The 18,288-nt window shown below is 35.2% G+C and overlaps 4 protein-coding genes across 4 annotated transcripts; 3 read left to right on the top strand and 1 right to left on the bottom strand.

The window, feature by feature from the left end:
- Positions 5,144-7,902, top strand: LOC105171399. Its single transcript, XM_011092500.2, has 2 exons — positions 5,144-5,422; positions 5,669-7,902. The coding sequence occupies exon 2, from the start codon at positions 5,696-5,698 to the stop codon at positions 7,520-7,522; it is 1,827 nt and encodes a 608-aa protein (XP_011090802.1). The 5' UTR covers positions 5,144-5,422; positions 5,669-5,695; the 3' UTR covers positions 7,523-7,902.
- Positions 8,464-10,293, bottom strand: LOC105171398 (3-dehydrosphinganine reductase TSC10A-like). The gene is made up of 3 exons (XM_011092499.2): positions 9,703-10,293; positions 8,942-9,089; positions 8,464-8,843 (listed from the first exon to the last, which is right to left on the bottom strand). Exons 1-3 carry the CDS (start codon positions 10,228-10,230, stop codon positions 8,530-8,532), a joined length of 990 nt encoding a protein of 329 aa, XP_011090801.1. The 5' UTR covers positions 10,231-10,293; the 3' UTR covers positions 8,464-8,529.
- Positions 10,998-15,842, top strand: LOC105171397 (TVP38/TMEM64 family membrane protein slr0305). The gene is made up of 9 exons (XM_011092498.2): positions 10,998-11,541; positions 12,148-12,209; positions 12,450-12,504; positions 13,146-13,244; positions 13,420-13,506; positions 13,656-13,772; positions 13,950-14,042; positions 14,948-14,978; positions 15,475-15,842. Exons 1-9 carry the CDS (start codon positions 11,440-11,442, stop codon positions 15,651-15,653), a joined length of 825 nt encoding a protein of 274 aa, XP_011090800.1. The 5' UTR covers positions 10,998-11,439; the 3' UTR covers positions 15,654-15,842.
- Positions 16,109-17,440, top strand: LOC105171396. Its single transcript, XM_011092497.2, has one exon. The coding sequence runs from the start codon at positions 16,778-16,780 to the stop codon at positions 17,228-17,230; it is 453 nt and encodes a 150-aa protein (XP_011090799.1). The 5' UTR covers positions 16,109-16,777; the 3' UTR covers positions 17,231-17,440.

The raw sequence follows: 18,288 nt of genomic DNA, 5'->3' as shown, positions 1-18,288 counted from the left end.
TCTTTTCCATTCATGTTCTTCAATTTTTCTACTCCACATCTGATTTGACATTATTATTATTATTATTATTATTATTATTTAGTACAATGTGGTCGAGTCGGAACAACCTAAGTTTGAATCCAAAATCCTCTTCTTAGTCGAGGAGATCGATATCAATTTAATTAATTGATTGCTGACTGATTTGACAATATTTATAATTAGTAATAATTCTTAATTTTTCTCTCAATGGCATAATTGTTTGTGTCGATTTGGCTCCGCAATTTAGTAGGTCAAATATGCATTTCGAAAGTAATATATAAGATTTTATACAGTTTGTCCCATTTTTTCCAAAATCGTTTTGATAAATGTTACAATTTATTATTTTAATTTTATTGCAATTATTTTTCATTTAAGTATCTATTATATTCATTAAATAATCTTCTAATTTCTTCATTAATCTTAATAAAGAAACCTTCTCTAATCAAGAGCCTATTGAAGTTTAGACAAGCAACGTACGAGTAGGAGCACCAAGGAACCGAGCTAGAGATATGCAATAATTACTGAAAATTAGTTGCTCGGATTTTTAATTTATTACTTGGTGGAATTCTTGACATTATAAGAATGTGCTTAGTTTTGTTCAAGAATTTAACTCAATTGGTGAAATTGATATCCTACTATTTTGATATCAAAATTCAAATTTTACGAGCATATAAAATGTTAGTCTACTTTAATCGTAGGTGATGTTCTACTTTAAAGGTAAGTATTTATTTGATATAATTATATGATATTGATGATCAATATATGATTAATATAGTTGTCGGTTGTTACACATAAATATTTGATATTAATAATTAAATCGATTTACTGAAAAAGAATAATAATTAATCGCTATTACTTAAAAACAAAAGGATGTGATTACTTTTGAAATTCAACTACAATATGAAATTATATAATTAATGGGGAGAACCCCAATTTTAATATGGAATACAAAAAATGCCCTTAATGAAGGGTATTTCGGTATTACAGAAGCAGAATCACGCATTAAGCTCAACGGGTCGGATAGTCCATGATTAGGATCCGGTTGATTACAAAAGACCCCGATACAAGGAAGACCGTTCGATCGAATACGCTCATACCTCATATGTCGACACGTGGCCCAAACAACAGTAACCATCTGGGCCTTATAAATACGCCGACACGCTGTTTCGGAGGTAGCTGTGTTTTTTTCATTTTCGACTATATTCATCTGATCACACATTTTCACCTCAAATACTACTAATTTGAGCGTCGGAGGGTCGTTGTCGGGAACGCACCAGACGAGCTTCACGTTCTTGTTTTGTTCTCAGGAATCCATCACTTGATCTTGGGAGAATAAGTAGCCAGCTTCGAGATCATTACTCGAGGTGGCTAAATTCGAGTAAGATCAATAATCAATTATGAAATTGTGAAACCAAACTTAAGAATCCTAAATGGACCTTCACTGATCTATATGAAGTTTCAGATAAAAATTTAAAAGCTATAACTTTTTGTATATTTATTCGAAAGCATTTATAAGCATAACGTTAATTTTGCCAAGCAAAATTTTCCATTTTTAAAAGAGTAATAAAAAAAATCTTTACTTGATGAAATATTTTAAAAAATATATATTAATATATTATTTTTAAATAAAAAAATCGATCTAAATAGATATATAGTTGTGGTCTTTGTAAGTATTAATAGTCAAAATCTGGATAAAAATAAAATAAAATAAGATCCAAATCCAATTCAACTTTCTTAGGGATCCCATCCAATCATCCAACTAGAAATCAAAATTCTGTTACTCATTAATTCCAATTTAATTCCAAAAACAAAGATGATCCGCTTTTACTTTGAATAACTTTACATTTTTCTATGTTAAGCATCATTTTTTTCCCTGCAAGTCAACTATGGATATTTCAAGCATCTTTATTTTTTGGTAGATTTATTTATTTATTATCGATGCAGTTTGAACTTTTTATTACAAAATAATATTACATTAATATCACTTATATATTTTAAAAAATACTTATAGTCGTGATGTGTATATATTAAACGTAATATAAGATATTGTTTTTTTAATAAAGAGTCGAATTGCAAAAAATTAATATATCCAACCCATTATTTAAAACTCAGTTGATTGACATATAATTTTTTTTAGGGAATTATTAAATAAAATTTGGATGAATCGGACTACGCATAAAAAACGTCTATAATTAAAATGAAAAATTATACATACCCAAATAAATAAAAATAAAAATAAATGTCATATTGTCAAACTATTATCCCAATTTGAGTTGTAATCTTTTTTTTTAATTATTATTATTATTATTATTCATTTTAATATTCATAGTGCGTTATTCAAGGAATTTTCTCTGTTATAATTTCTAAATGAATTTAAACTATCATTCATTGTAAATAATTAATAATAATAATAATGTGTTAATTTAAAAAATAATTAATTGCTTGATCATTAACGGCACTTTGCTTAAACAGTGTGGCTAACGTCATGGGCCCAAATGCTAGCCCAAATATTTTCACTGATAAATGAGCCAATGTGTTGAGATCCAAGCCCAGCTATTCAGCCTCTTAATATTGTTATTCAATCTTCAGTTTGGGATCTTGTGCCACTTGTCCCAGTCTTATTGCACCATATTTAAATGAAAAAGTTGATCAAAAACAGTATCTAATTGGGAAAAAGAATAAAATGATTAATGGTGAACTCGAGAATTATGATATACAAATCGATCTGACGTGCACTAACACACGTTTATCAGACTCTCTATGCAAGGTATTGTTTATTTTGATTGAAATAATACGATTTTATTCTAAAAAAATATCTTACAAGAAAAAGGATGCTGTAAATTATAAATTATGCAAGTTCCTTGTCTGTAATTGATGTGGGTCGCATTCTCCAAGATCCTCAATCTTTCAGAGGAGGGATCTAAGATAGACACATGCACTCGCGCATTGCGATCAAAGCTGCTATTTGAGGTACTATCCACTTTCGACAGGGTTGTTTGGTAGGGGTTTAGGATATGCACCTTGCCTCGTTTTTCATAAGCCAAATGATCTGGCACGCACTCGCATATTGCAATCAAAGCTCATGTGTGAGATATTATCCACCCAAGTTGGAGTAGTACGATTTTATCTTAAAAATTCGACTTGTAAAGGAGAAGAAAACGACACGATATTCGATATGATTGATGTTTTATTATGTAGTGTACTATGTAACCTAACTTCCAGCTTTATAGTTTTATTTTGAAAAGATGTTTATCTAACACTATCCCAACATCATTATCTCCTATATGAGAGATGATCACATCGTCTTATTAATTCCCAAAGACAATCCATTTCTTGTCACATGAGTTATTGTTCACCTTATCTTACTAATTTGATGATTTTATTCTGAAAAAAATAAAAAGAAAAAACATCTCATTAAAAAAAAAAAAAAAGACATTGAAGCTTGTAAATCACATATATTCATCATCTATGATATGAACAGTATTGGCATTATGACAAATGGACACAAAAAAAAATTACTATACGGCAATAATTTTTTAATTTTAATTTTATTTAATTATTTATTTTTCACTGTACAAGACAAAAAAATCAAATGTATGTTTGGATTTATTTTTTAAGATAGTTTAAAATAAGTATTGTATGTTTAATGTTGTGTTTTTGGTAACAAAAATTATTGTTTATTGTTAAATTATATTCTTTTTTATGTATATGTGTGTATATATGTATATATTTATACTAAAATAGTTAAAAATACCTAAATAAGATATTTTTATATAATGACAAATATTGAGTATATTTTAACTCTTTTAAAAAATAACTTGAAAATAAAAATAAACATGGTGCAAGGGTGGCACATTGTACATGAACCTCGTTTGGTTGTTGCTCCAACCAAAAATTTGATAGCAAATGCAAAGTAGTTGTCACGTGCACTGTCTCACCTGCACATGATCTGTGTCCTAACCAAGTTTCACTTCTCATTCACTATTTTTATCCTATTTCCCATGAATTTCCAATTTTCAAGTGTTGGATTTTTCATCTTAATTTATTTTAAAATATTTGCATCTTATACTCAATTTACAATACTTATAAGTTGATTATAAATTATTATAATTATCATTAAAAAAATATTAGTACGCAACGAGTGATATAATCGATTATTTGACAAAATTGAATTTAAAAAAAAAAAAAAAGAAAATGAGAGAGATATACTAGGGTAGTGGTGTACATGTCTGAACGTGCATCACCATCAATTGATTATCACTCTTTTGTTTTTGTTAACAAACGTAACATGCATGAATTCTTATTGACTTTAAAAAAATAAAAAAAATATTATTCCAAAAATAAACCATAACACTTACTATTGCTAAATACAAATTAAAAAGAATATATTTAGTAATTTTCATTTATGTTACAAAATAAATATTTGGAGAATCAATGAATCAAATTTGAAGATTTCCCTTTCATTTTTTCTACGCATTTTCTATATTTTCTTATCAGATTTGACCTATTGAAAACTACTGCTGGTTGAAGATTAATATTTGATTAAATTGATACGGATCTTTTTATTTTAAAAAATAAAAATTAAAAAATTCGACAAAATTTTCACGACCGCATTTTTTAAATTGAAAAGAAAAATATATAGGCGTGGTTATAATTTAAAAACTTGTGAATTTGGGTCGTATCAATCAAATTTTGATTGGGAACAACTCATAAAATATGGTAATCTTTTAATTATTGAGTGATCAAGACACGCATATTGAAAAAAACTGGATTATTAATATATTTATGTAGTTTCTTTGGATTTAAGACATTCGAAGGGATAATGTCATAAAGAGCAAAGTTGTCTTACGAAAAAATTAAAAGACGAGGACATGAGTTCGTGCGACGACGTGGAACCATACCCTGCAACAGCCATGCATATGCAACTTCGAATGACAACCTTGACCCTCGCCTGCCTACAATCCTTAGCTGTGTTTTGTCGGTGTTTGATTGTTTTTGAGGTCCTTACTGTAATTTCACTGTGTACAAGGACATTATTGGCATTAAAATTAGTCTTCTTCCAGCTTACCAATCTCGCTTTCTTCATCATTTCCCATTGTAAAACCTCTCTCCCTCTCTCTCTCTCTCTGTCTGCTGACTGCTCTAATAATTTTATCGTCGGATTACTGTTTCTTTCTCTCTCTCTCTCTCTATATATAAGTTTCTATAATTCTCCGTCTACTACATATAGCTAGTACATACCTGTATTCAGTATTCCTGTTCATGTCCGTATATTTCTCATGAAGAGAGAGCCAGAGAGGAGAGAGAGAGAGAGAGAGAGAGAAGAGAGAAGGAGACATTTTTCCTGCTGCATTGACGAAGGGATTGACCATCTGCAATTTGCCAACAAGCTGAAGCAACCCCGGTAATTTTTTATATAATTGCTTTTGTTTTATTTCTTCAAGAAAACAGTACTACAAGTTCAGAAATATTTGCTTGGATTGTGTCTGTCAGCTACTTGCAAGGGAGAATTAGTCCCTTTTGTTTAATTTATATGTATATATATATATATATATATTACGTTTTCATATTCCAGGTTTGAAGATTTTCTTCGTACGCTGTTAATTTTTATTTTCTTTCCTCCTTCTTGGGTTTATTATGATTTTAATAGGCAATTGGGGTTTTCTTGGTATTGATTATGTCTTCTTCTCAAATGCCGGAGAAAGCTGCAAACTTTGCATGGGTTTTAAGGTCAAACCCTATAGTTCTTGGGTGGTTCAAGATTCTGATGGTGGCGACTTTTCTTGGAATCTTGATTGTTTGGCGGATTGATGGGTTTAACACCAACATTTTCCAGAAGGATTTTCTTGCCCTGAAGTCGAAAGATACTGAAATCTTGTCTCTGCAGGCTGATTCGAAACTCACCCACCAAAGTTCAGGCAAAACCCATGTAAATCTTGACTCGAACTGTGCTCCTGATCCAATCAATTTGGCTCAATGCCAACCCAGTAATGTCTCCAATGCTAGCCCTCAAGTTCCAGAAAATCTGACCAAGAACCAGGCTTCTGACAGCCCTTCTACTCCTATTGTTCTGCCTTGGATCTCGGCTGAGTTTGAGACAAACTACTCATCCAATCTGCTGGCTAGGTGGCTAACTCCAGGGGGTGAGCCGTGTAAGGATTCAAGAACCGTGGATATCAGAGTTCCTGATTTGGATGGGAATACTAACATTGAATTGTCCACTGGTGACGTCCATGAGTTTGTTTTCCAGGCATTGGATGATTCAGGGATGCGGCATTGTTTAGGAGGTGATTATTTCGAAACCGATCTTTCTGGTGAGAAATGGAAGGCTAGGCCTCCGATCAGGGACCTGGGAAATGGTACATACACGTTTTCCCTTCAAGTGCATCCTGATTTTGCTGGGGACTACAATTTGACTATAATCCTGTTATTCCGGCATTATGAGGGGTTGAAATTTTCCCCTGCAAGATTTGCGTTTGATCGGGTTCTTCGTGTGGTTCCGATCAAATTCCATAAGTCTGCATCCCAGTTGCCAGAAATAAGACAATGCAAGAAGTCTGATTACTCTAAGGATGTTTGGTCGGGTCGGTGGACTAGACATGCTAGAAATGATAGTTGTCCAATTAGTGATGATGGCAGATACAGATGCCAGGAGCCCAGTTTTCTGTGCCAGCATCCGTGGTGCAACGGTCCATTGGGCTTGCTGGAGAGCAACGGATGGGTATATTCGACTCATTGTTCGTTCAAATTGTTCTCGGCTGAAGAAGCTTGGAATTGTTTGAAGAATCGCTGGATTTTCTGGTGGGGAGATTCAAACCATTGTGATACTATCCGCAACATCCTTAACTTCATCTTGGATGTGCATGATGTTCTCATTGTTCCTAGAATATTTGATATGAACATAACTAATCCAAGAAATCCATCCCAAGTTGTAAGATTTACCAGCATTTTCAACGGTCATCCAAATGCTACTGGCAATTATCAGGGCTTGAATTCATTAATAAATCCAGAGTACCGACAGTTGTTGAAGGGGTATTTTTCTCAAGATGTAGTTCCAGACACTGTTATCATGAATTCGGGTTTACACGATGGTGTCTACTGGTCTAACATTAGGAGTTTTGTCGGAGGAGCTGACTATGCTGCTGCATTTTGGGCTGAGGTGGTGGAAGAAGTGCGGAGAAGAGGGGTCGTACCGCCTGAAATTATATATAGAACCACTGTGGCAACGGGTGGCTATGCTAGAAGTTTGGCATTTAATCCTCACAAGATGGAGGCCTTCAACGGCGTAGTGTTGGATAAGTTGAGGCAACATGGGGTCCTTGATAGAGTCATTGACGACTTTGACATGACCTATCCATGGCACTATGACAACCGATGCAACGACGGTGTCCATTATGGCCGTGCTCCATTAAAGATGAAGTGGAGGGACGGCCAAATTGGACACCAGTACTTTGTCGACCTTATGCTTGGTCATGTATTGTTGAACGCACTATGTATCAGATAAGTATGAAAATCAAGACTGAAGATTGTGCACTAGTGCTACTCTGTCAATTTCATCCAGGAGCAGATTCACACAGAAAAGTTAGTCAGACTCATTGTATGACACGGTACAAAGGCATTGGGGGACCTCTGCAATGCAAGCTGGGATAGTAAGATCTTGATAGAAACAAAGTCGGATGCATTCTGTAGGCCAGAGTGCAGAAACTAGTAGCAAAATGTATAGGACATATACTTTTTTGGTTGACTTCCTGTATGATTCTCTTTGAATTGACATTGGTATGTATCACGCAGCAAACTGCCATGGTGGCTTACGCTTGTAGAAAATTTACAACAGATTTGTGAAAATTCTTCATTATTTGACAAATTTACCATGATCAAGTGACGTGTTGGTGAGAGAGATTTCATGAGCAATTCGTGCAATTTTGTTTGTCATTGAAGATTTCCTTCTCCAGTCTTGACCGGAGGTTGTCTTAGGAACTAAAACTAGAAAAACCTTCCAATTATTTTGCTGAAAATGAGAAGTGGATGGAAATGACGCCACAGATACACTTTTCCCCCTGTGAAGAATTATTGTGGACACTGCCATACTGCAACTACCTTGCTACAGCGATGTGTATAGTTAATAACGATTCTGGTTCAACCTACTCCTGAGATGGTGACAGAAAACTGCAAGCAGTAACTACAGCATCGACCAGTTGAAATTTAAGATGTGTATAATGCCGATTCTGGTTCTACCTACTCCTGAGATGGTGACGGAAAACTGCAAGCAATAACTACAGTACGGCAAACTAATTCATTGCTTCCGACTAACTCAAAAAGTGTAACATCACAGTGGCAACACGAACAACATTTATCAGATTTTTGTAATTTTTTAAAATGAAAACTCAACATTGTAAGCCGTGCATTATTGACAGAAAATGGGACGGTAAAGGCGCTGGACTAGAATTTGATCCTTCAGTAGGAAGCACAATTATTATGTAGTTGTAAATACTCAATGTATTGACAATGGAATCAGGTGTTCTTTCTAATACTCATCAACTTGTCTGCAAGCTGCTTCTCAATGCTTCTGTACCAATTCCATTGGAAACATAAGGTAGTAAGTCGAATTATACCAGCAGTCATTACCTCTACGAATGCCATCATATATGATCTCTGGGGGGATACACCAGCTGTTGCTATAGAAAGTAAGAACCCCTCGAAGTTGCAGGGAATGATAAAAGCGCCTGACTGAATTCCGTTCAAAGATTTCATGGCAACGTCGTCGGCTTTCATTGCACGAGAGGAAGCTGCTATTGTTCTGGTGAGTTGTGGGCTTCTTTTGCTCTCTGCCGCATTTAGAAGATAATAGATCAATGGCAGTTGCAAGATAAAGATAACATGTCGTGCATTTCACAGGCAGGATTGTAGGAAGATCTTTTTGTACCTCGTAGAAAACCAGGAGTTTCAGTTTCTGGAGGGAAGATGAGGGAGACATGAATGTTATCTGCTATAATCTCATGTTGCAAAGCTTCTCCCAGACCCTTTAGGCCAAACTTACTGGCTGAATAAGCTGTAAAACCGTAAATACCAACCTGAACCAAATTATCCAAATATGAAAATCATGACAAGGTGAAAATACAGAAATAGTATTCGAATCAATAGTTCTTTTCTGGAAAAAATGTAATTTTAGTTCCATAACTTAAATGAGCGATAATTTTTGTACTCCACTAATTGATTTTCACAATTTTCATCAATTTAGCAGAAAATTGTACGTGGCTGGCACGTGACCTAATTAATTTATAATTTTAGTTCTGTAAATTAATTCATAGAATGCCAAAAATGCCACCCTTTAGGTTAGAGGACTAAAATAGTATCAAACTTGAATTGTTTTAATCGGGGGCATATTGATCTAAATGACTTGTAGCTGAAAATACATGGAGAAAAACTCATGAAACATGCCAAACAAACTCCTGCATTCAGTGGTAGTTCCCAGTTCATCAACGACATACTCAGGAACACATGATGCAGTAAAACAAAAGGATTGACAACATTAAATTGGTCAAAAACAGACAACCCTTGAAGACTGAAGGACACCAGATTCTAGTTCAAGACTAACTGTTTGAATAGGACAACTAATATCAGCTCACTGAATTTGATGCAAAATCTTTTCATGTTTTCCGACAATACAGACCAAAAGATATATACCTGACCCGCCTGAGAAGACATAATAGCAATCGAGCCGGGCCCCCGCTCCGCCCGACTCTTCTTCATTCCGGGCAACGCGGCCTTAATCAAATGAAAACTCCCCATCAAATTCACGTCTATCATGAACTTTATCTCCTCCAGCTCCTGACCCTCCAATTCCTGCGCTATGAACACCCCATGATTGCAGATGAGCACATCGATGGCCCCTGCCTCCTGGATGACGCGTTCAACGGCGCCGTAGTCCCTCACGTCAGCGCTAAAGACGCCGACTTCGCGCCCTGTGGCGAGCTTGATGGATTGCTTGGCTTCCTCAAGCTTTCTGACGTCGCGGGCGAGGATGGTGACGTTAGCGCCTTCCCGGGCACAGAGGTGAGCGAGTGCGAGGCCGATGCCGCTGGAGCCGCCGGTGATGAACACGTGACGGTTCTTGATTGGGACCCTGACGGGCCTGGGGCGGACAATGAAGTGGAGGAGGAGGAGGAGGGAGAGTGGGATGAGGAGGAGAAGGGAGAAGTACACGTCCGCCATTGGAGAGTTGTTCTTGCTTTGGATGTTGAGAGAAAGGTGACGAGCTCGTGGTTTGCTTGGAGTTGGGCGGGAGAAGTATAAAATTAAATAAATATGACAGGAAATTTATAAGAAAATTTTGAATAAAAAATTTATCTTTTTCCACAAACACATCCTCGACTACAACGCCCGTAAGTAGTTAGATTTGATCAAATCAAATTATAATTTAAATTAAATTAATTATTGTGGTGGTGCAAACAATTATTATTTGCGGCGTGGACCAATCAAAAAATTAAAGGCAACTTCGACCTATATATGCTCTAATCATTTATTATTTCCTTCAAAATAAATTATTTTTTTATTTTTAGTGGATGTCTAAATTAATTGTTCAACGGGTAAACTAAAGAAAGTGAATTTTCAATTTTAAATTTTGTTACATTTATTTCGAATTTTATTGTATATATATTTTTTAAAAAATAAAATAATACATAATATGTATATATTATATGGAACAGAAGATACAAAATAATTTAAAAAAAATTATAATCAAAATCTGAACTGTTTAGTTTCGTTATTTAATAAATTATGCTCTACCCAATAACCCGAACAACGAAAAAAAAAGAACAGAAAGGCAAAATTGAATTTTGAGATTAGGGTTTGAGGAGGGTGTATCCAGTGTTGGATTTTGGGCCGAAATGTCGGTTGTCTTTGGGCCAGTTTCTTCGGGGCTAAGCCTTTTCCAATATTTGCAGAGTTATATATTATCAAGAAAACATACGTGTTTGAAGCAGTTACGCCGAAGTTTCACCATTTCAGGGAAAATCGGAATTTGTATCTTAGCAGCTAATCATCATCATCATAATAAGCCCCACTAGGAAAAATTACTGCAAGAGACCAAAAACAAGAAAAACCCCATTTGCGATTACGAGTTATCACATCGCACACAGAGCATACGGGGAAGAAAGCAAAGGATCACTGTGGAAATCACTCTGATCCTTCAATCAATGGGCTAAATCCTCGACGTGTTTATCGTTTCTGAAAAGGGTTTTCCTTTTGGTGGTGAAACATATTTTTTTCTTTCACATTTCTGGGTTCAATCTGGCAAATTTAGGGGGGATAAATTTGAGGCCTCGCTTGTCATTGAAGCAAGCTTTACCGGAGGACCCAGAAGAAGAAGAGTGCAGGCCCTGGCGCAAAAAGATCTTGTTTTTCTCCCCACATTCCATTATAATGGCTTTCAAATTGAGTTGGGTTTCTCTGCTGAAGATTTCTTTGCTTTTAGCGCTGATCGCCGCTTTTACAATTGCTTGCTTCACTCTCCCTATTGAGAAGGTGAGATTTTGTAATGTGGGTTTTACTCGATTTTGCTTGTTTGGGGGTTTCTTGCCTGCTTTCAGTGTTTTTGATAGTGTGTATTTTTTACGTTAATGTGGCTTATGTGGGGGATTATTTGGATTGCTGTAGGTATTCTCTTATTTGGGCATTTATTGTTGCTTTGCCGAATTGATCTTGTTTGGCTGTCTTCTTGGATTGATTTTGGTACTGGCTGCTGTGAACTTGATTTGTTTTAATTTTCAAGTAAAAGAGTCTTGATTTTCTTCTGGTAATAATTCATTAGCAATAGCAATAGCAATAGCGATTTAATGTTATCGAGCTGATGGATAATAAATCTGTCAGTTGGCCTTTTCTAAACTAACTCAATCACCTTAATGTAAGCAGGAAATGTTTTACTTGTAAGGTTTGCTAGAACTAAAATGGTGGAGGCAACTGATTGAGAAAATGCAGGTCTTTTTCTAGAGAACTGTGTGATATATATTGCATCAATTAGTTAGTGATTTGTGTTAATCTCTATATGTGAATGTGGTGAACTTATTATGTTCGAAACTATACTACTGTAAAGTGAACTGTTCTTATGGCAGCGACCTTGTGTTTCTCCAGATACTGAAGGATTTCTTAGTATGGATACAGGAAGATCTTGGTCCATGGGGCCCTCTAGTGCTGTAAGTGCAGTTTTATTTGCGCATATGTTGATCTTTTCATATTGTGCCTACAGATGAAGGTTGTTGTTTGCCTTTTTTGTTGATATATGAGGCTGTATGCATGAAAATTACCTGGAGTGGCATTAGAACCTGCAGGATATTGCTTTTATTTATATGATTCTGCAATTTTCAAAATGTACTGTGCTTGAAAATTTTAACAATCTGAATGTTATTTGAGGCATTCATGGGTTGTGATTGCAGAGCTGTTGCATACATTCCCTTAACGGTGTTGGCAGTTCCGGCTTCAGTACTGACGGTAAGGATTAACATCTCTTGTTCTTTTATTTCTTCCGCATTTAAAGCTCTTATTCACAAATAAAAAGTTTTGATAAATGATTTTGCATACATGACTATGAGAGCAAAGCTACAATCATGGAACTTTTTTAAAATTTATTTGAATATTTTTTGTGGTTCAGTGTTTTAGTTCAACTAAATAACTATTTTTCCAGTTTTGGAGTATTATCTTGTTATAGTGTTGCAGCATTACAATAAACTGAAGCTCATTTAGGGGTAATGATGGATAAAGGAGGAAATGCTTCAACGTATTTTGGTTATTTGTAGGGCTTGATACCCTCACAACTCCAGCCAACTACAAAAAAATAATAATAAACAAAAAAGGTTGCCTCTGAATTACCTTCATCACCTCAAAGACCCTTTGTTAGTGCAGGTTATGACAGATGGTCATGTACTCTGTATGAAATGAATTCCAAAACACAGTAGTTTTCAGTTAATGTAACTCTTTTCTACCATCCTTTGTATAGCTGTTGCTAGTTCTAATTTTTCCTTTAAAAGTGATTTACTTGGTTTTTGCATTTCTTCTATAGATGCATAAACGGCCTGACATTTTTTATCATTCAATTTCTTGTTGAACTGAAAATTGTTTATTATCTTTGTCAGCTGGGTGGCGGCTATCTCTTTGGCTTGCCTGTGGGTTTTGTTGCTGATTCAGTTGGTGCTACAATTGGTGCTGGAGCTGCATTTCTTCTTGGGCGGACTGTAAGCTTTTTAAGTCTAGTCACACTATATATTTTCTGGCCATTAGAGCTTTACGTTGAAACTTACAATGTATCTTTACTTCAGCTGTTAAGACATTTTCTCTTTACGAGATAGTAAGGCAATTCCCTTTATCCGGTACTGATTGCCATTATTTTTTCCTTATCCATCCGAACAGATAGGGAGGTCATATGTCATTTCCAAGTTAAAAGACTATCCCAAGTTCCGTGCAGTTGCAATTGCAATTCGGAGATCAGGATTTAAGGTTTGTGTATTCTCATTTCAATGTCTTGTTCTTGGTGTTTTAACCTAGAACATGGCTGCTTCTTATTGTTTATCTGGTTGGATTCATTTTCTTTATCTAACAATATGGTATATACAACACCATCTCATGCTTATATTTGAATTCAACAGATTGTGCTGTTGCTCCGGCTTGTTCCTTTGCTTCCCTTTAACATGTTGAACTACCTGTTATCTGTTACTCCAGTACCTATAGCTCAATACATGCTTGCTTCATGGTTGGGCATGATGGTATGTACTTTATTCATATCTCTATAGTAATTCCATGTTCATTGCATTAAAGGTTTTTAAATCCTTTTGACTTTTAAGTGTTCTTTATCAGATTGTCGTACCATGTGCCTTTTATGTTTATAGGGACACATTTCTATATGTCAGCTCATGATGTGTCCATTAATCTTCGTCTTGCAGCCAATTACTTTTGCATTGGTCTATGTGGGGACAACTTTGAAGGATCTTTCGGATGTAACACATGGATGGCATGATTTTTCCAAAACCCGCTGGGTACGAGTTTCTTGTTATGTTGTTTTTTATTACTTACCATGAGCTTGTTCTTCTTGTTGGCACTGCACTTTATTTTCATATTGGGATATAGTTAGCTGAATAACTTTTTAAGATGAAATTTAGAGATACAAATGACAATTTTGTCGTGAATCTTCATGATTTCATTATGTCCAGAATCTATTCTTTGTGGTTCTTTTTTATAATATGGTTTTAATTTTGAAAATTTAAAGACAAATAAGACGCTATGTGATTAGAGTTCATTGGATGCTAAAAAATTGTACACTAACTACACAAGGGAATTGTGAAAATAACTTATTGAGCTGGAATATCCAAAGTCTTGTCCTTCAGGGAGAAGATGAATATGGCCAGGCAGCTGGGCAGGATTTCCGTAAATATGCTCTATGCTCTGTACCTCGTCCTCTTCATAAATTGCCATCCTTAGTGGACTATTCTGATGATGTTTGCAATTGTCTAACCAGGCATACTGTTATGGAGTCACTTGTACTTCGTTATGCTTATGTAATGATATGTATTCTTCTCAAAATAGAAACTTATATTAATAGGGACTTTCAGTCTGTTGCATCCATTTGGAGCAAGATTTATCCTGGGAAAGACATTTATGAAGTGTAGGATATCTAGTTATTACCACCTTTTATGCATGACCCCTGGAAAGTAGATTAAGCCAAACGTTGAACCTTGTAAAATACTTGCGAATTTTGTTGCTGATGGTGCATGTAAATGATATCCTTTTTGGACAGATTTTTATCCGCAGAAAGTATAAAAATTTCAGTTGAGGACTGTTGGATAAATGTGCTCAATCATCGTGTTATGTGTTTCCATTTGCCACAGTGATAGCACACCATGAGATCTCTGCTGTTTTGACACTAGTCTTTATTTTGCTGCAGGCATTCATTCTGATAGGTCTTGTTGTGTCCGGTAAGTTTCATCTATTGATTAGTTTATTTCAGATGCCTCTGGGAATTTACTGTTTGTTATAGCATGTGGTTCTTTTATATGAATTGGGAATCAGATAAATCAGGCAGAGTCTAAGTGAAGGAAAATCCTTTTGGTAAAATTGGTCCTGTTATACTTTATTTTATGTTGACTAATCAAGCTGGAGTTACAAGAGATACTGAAGTTCTTTATAAGCTTTCTGCTCGCATCTTATTTAAGATGTAGTCATCGAATTGGGCAACTCAGTGATTTTCTTAATGTCATAAGTGGTATTGAATCTCCAAAGATATCAAAATATATGTTACTTATAGAAGTTCATGGTTCTGTATTTCTTTTATTTGTTTTGTGATACTCGTAGTTTTGAGTGATTGAGTTTGTACATTGTGCTTTGGTCTTTTGCGCTTAATCACACTGACAGGTGTCTCATGAAGTTAATTTATTGTGTTTCTAACTTGACGTTTGTTGGGTTTGCTTGCAGTACTGTTAATGATTTGTGTTACTAGAGTTGCAAAGGCTGCTTTGGAGAAAGCTTTGGCTGAAAACGAGGATGTAGATGCTGATTTCCTGTCACCGCATTTACCCATTAAGGCCAACCCTGCTGTAAATCTCCATGATCCACTTATAATCAAGATTGATACCGATGAAGACACTCGCTAAATGCAATTCATTTATGTGTAAATTCTCTCGCTGCTCGTATGTAGCTTATTCTAAGCTATGCTTGACATTCATCTGTACAGCTGAATTTTTTCTCAACGGGTAGTCTAGCTACGTTGGACACTGTTTCATTCCATGTATACTTTTAAGACAGGCATAAGCTAAATAAAGCAAACAAATCTTACTTGGATAGATTTTAGCAAAAGAAACTTCAGAAACAAAGAGGAAAATGCTTCTAAACATTGGGTTTCGCTACGATATCTTTGTGCATAATCTGCTTTGCCGAAAGAAGAGAAAGTGTAGTAAACAATTCTCTCCTCATTTTCTACCTTTTGGGCTTGTTTGTCTGAATCCCATGAAACTTTGTGCCTTCTTGAAAAGTTTCCACCCATTCTCTCCTCTCCTGAAGAAACCTACCAAATGGATGGTGGGTCAGGACCACCAATAACAAGCGCGTTTCTGCTGCCTAAGTTATGCTACAGATGAAGAAAGAAAAGCAAAAGGAGATAATTCCTTCAACCTTAAAAGAAAAGTAAACATAAAGGCGAGAGCACAATGATGATGCATGAAGCAAAATCATATGCAACCCCATCAAGAAGTTGTGAGTGCATGGTGGGCGCTATGCTAATTGTCTTCCCCATTCTCAATGAACAGCATGAAAGAATTAGGTGGTGTACAGTGTTCTGGTGGTTAACATTTTAATTTTGCACTTGAACGTCAGGAAACTCACTAAAAATATAGAACTCAACACTCGATGCCTTAACGTGTTGGTGGAACTACTGTGGCTAAGTTAAAGAAAGAATCCTGTGATAGTCGAATTGAATTTTCTATTTCAAATCATAAACAATGTTAACTTTATGTAGCCTTTTATATCTAAAAAACTGGGGAAAAGGTAGTTGCTTGATTTCCATCAATCTCAGATACCAAATTCTTGCTTCATCCACTGTAGAAAATGGAAGTTCGGGGGGCCCCTACCAAAATGCTTTGCCTCAGGAATTCAACATTCTTTTACATCTATTTAAGTACTCTCAGAACCTTCACCCCAATTATGATCAAACATCATAAGGTCTCTCTCTCTCAGATACGATTTTTATTCATGAAAAACCATTTTTCGTGCTGAATTCTTCATGCCTGGTCTCAACCTTGTTTCAGTTGCGGAATGCTTCAAAGGATGCAGGGAGCACGCTCAAGTATCGGGGCCTGGAACGAGGATCTGGAACTTCAGCGACAAGCCCATTGAACTTCAAATAAGAGTGGGATCAATACTGAAGAAAGTTCACGTACTGAAGCCTGGATCGTCAAAAAGATTGAAGGGCAAGAAGATTTACAGGGCGTACATGCCTGGAAAGTCTAAGGGGAGTGGTACTGGCGGAGGAATCAGGAGTTTGGTTTATTACTATGATGAAACATGCCACCCTTATATCTGGATACATGACACAGGATGTGATTTCTCCAGGATGGTCAAGCAACAGTATATTAGCCTGGAGGACCTGAGGGATTGCTCCGAAATCAGAGTTTTCAGGGATCATCAGAGGGGCTGTATATCAGTTCGCAAGAAATCCAGGCCTGATTTCTGTTGAGATGTTTACTACATCTTTTTTTTTTTTTTGGATTTTTCCTCTGTTGTTGTCAAAAATTCGCTGTATAATTTTGGAGTTCATGAAGGATGAATTTGTAAGGAAAAAAACAAGAAATGTGTTGGGAAACAAGGTTAATTTGTAAGATAAAGAGTAACTTGTGAATGTATCTGCTGTGACAATCTCTTATTTTAACTGTTGCAATGTGTCCAAGAATTTGTGTTGAAACATTTGTGCATGCATTCCACAGACGGATGTAGACAAGTATAGGAGCCACATGTTACTTTACAAACTGGGAAAATGCAATTTATCAACACGTGATATGATAAATGAGCAAAAAAATCCTCTGTGGGGAATCTATTAATTTCTTTTCATATTTTTTCTTTTTTTGCTCATTTCAAACATCATAGAAGTAAATTGCATTTAACCCATTTGCAAACCATTGTGGGTTTTTGGACGAATTCGTGTCCAAAATTTTATAAGAATTTTGAGATGTTTGGATAAAATACAAAGATATGAAATATTTGTAATAATAATCCTTTGTTTTATCAATATGGTCAAAACTGGTGGAGTTTGTTAATACCTTGAAAAACACATTCGAAACTTTTTTTTTTTTTTTTTTTACGAGTGTACATTTGAAACTTGTTATGTTTCTTCGATTGAGATTTTATTTTTAAATATCTCGAAACCAAACGTGACTAGAAAGAACATGGGAATTAGCATCATTCATATGAGTGCTTTTTGTCTCGAAGAGTTATAAACCTATTTTCTAAATATATTACTAAGTCTTTTGTAATATCTTATAATTTTTCAAATATTTTAAAATACTTTTTAAGGCTCGTCAAACCACACTCTTAAAAGTCATAACAAAAGATACTGATAAATTGGATGATAAAATAAGTATTTGTCCCGATCTAGTTTGGCTAAACTGACATTAATTATATGATTAGTATAATACACTTATTGTATAATTAATATACAAAAAATTTGCTATGCAATTGTCTTAATTTAGCTCAATTAAATATAATTTGCGTAAAAAATTTTAAAAGTGGTATAAACTA

This window comes from Sesamum indicum, linkage group LG10, assembly GCF_000512975.1.
Source record: "Sesamum indicum cultivar Zhongzhi No. 13 linkage group LG10, S_indicum_v1.0, whole genome shotgun sequence".
NCBI classification, from domain to species: domain Eukaryota; kingdom Viridiplantae; phylum Streptophyta; class Magnoliopsida; order Lamiales; family Pedaliaceae; genus Sesamum; species Sesamum indicum.
This window is presented reverse-complemented; position numbering and strand designations above follow the sequence as displayed.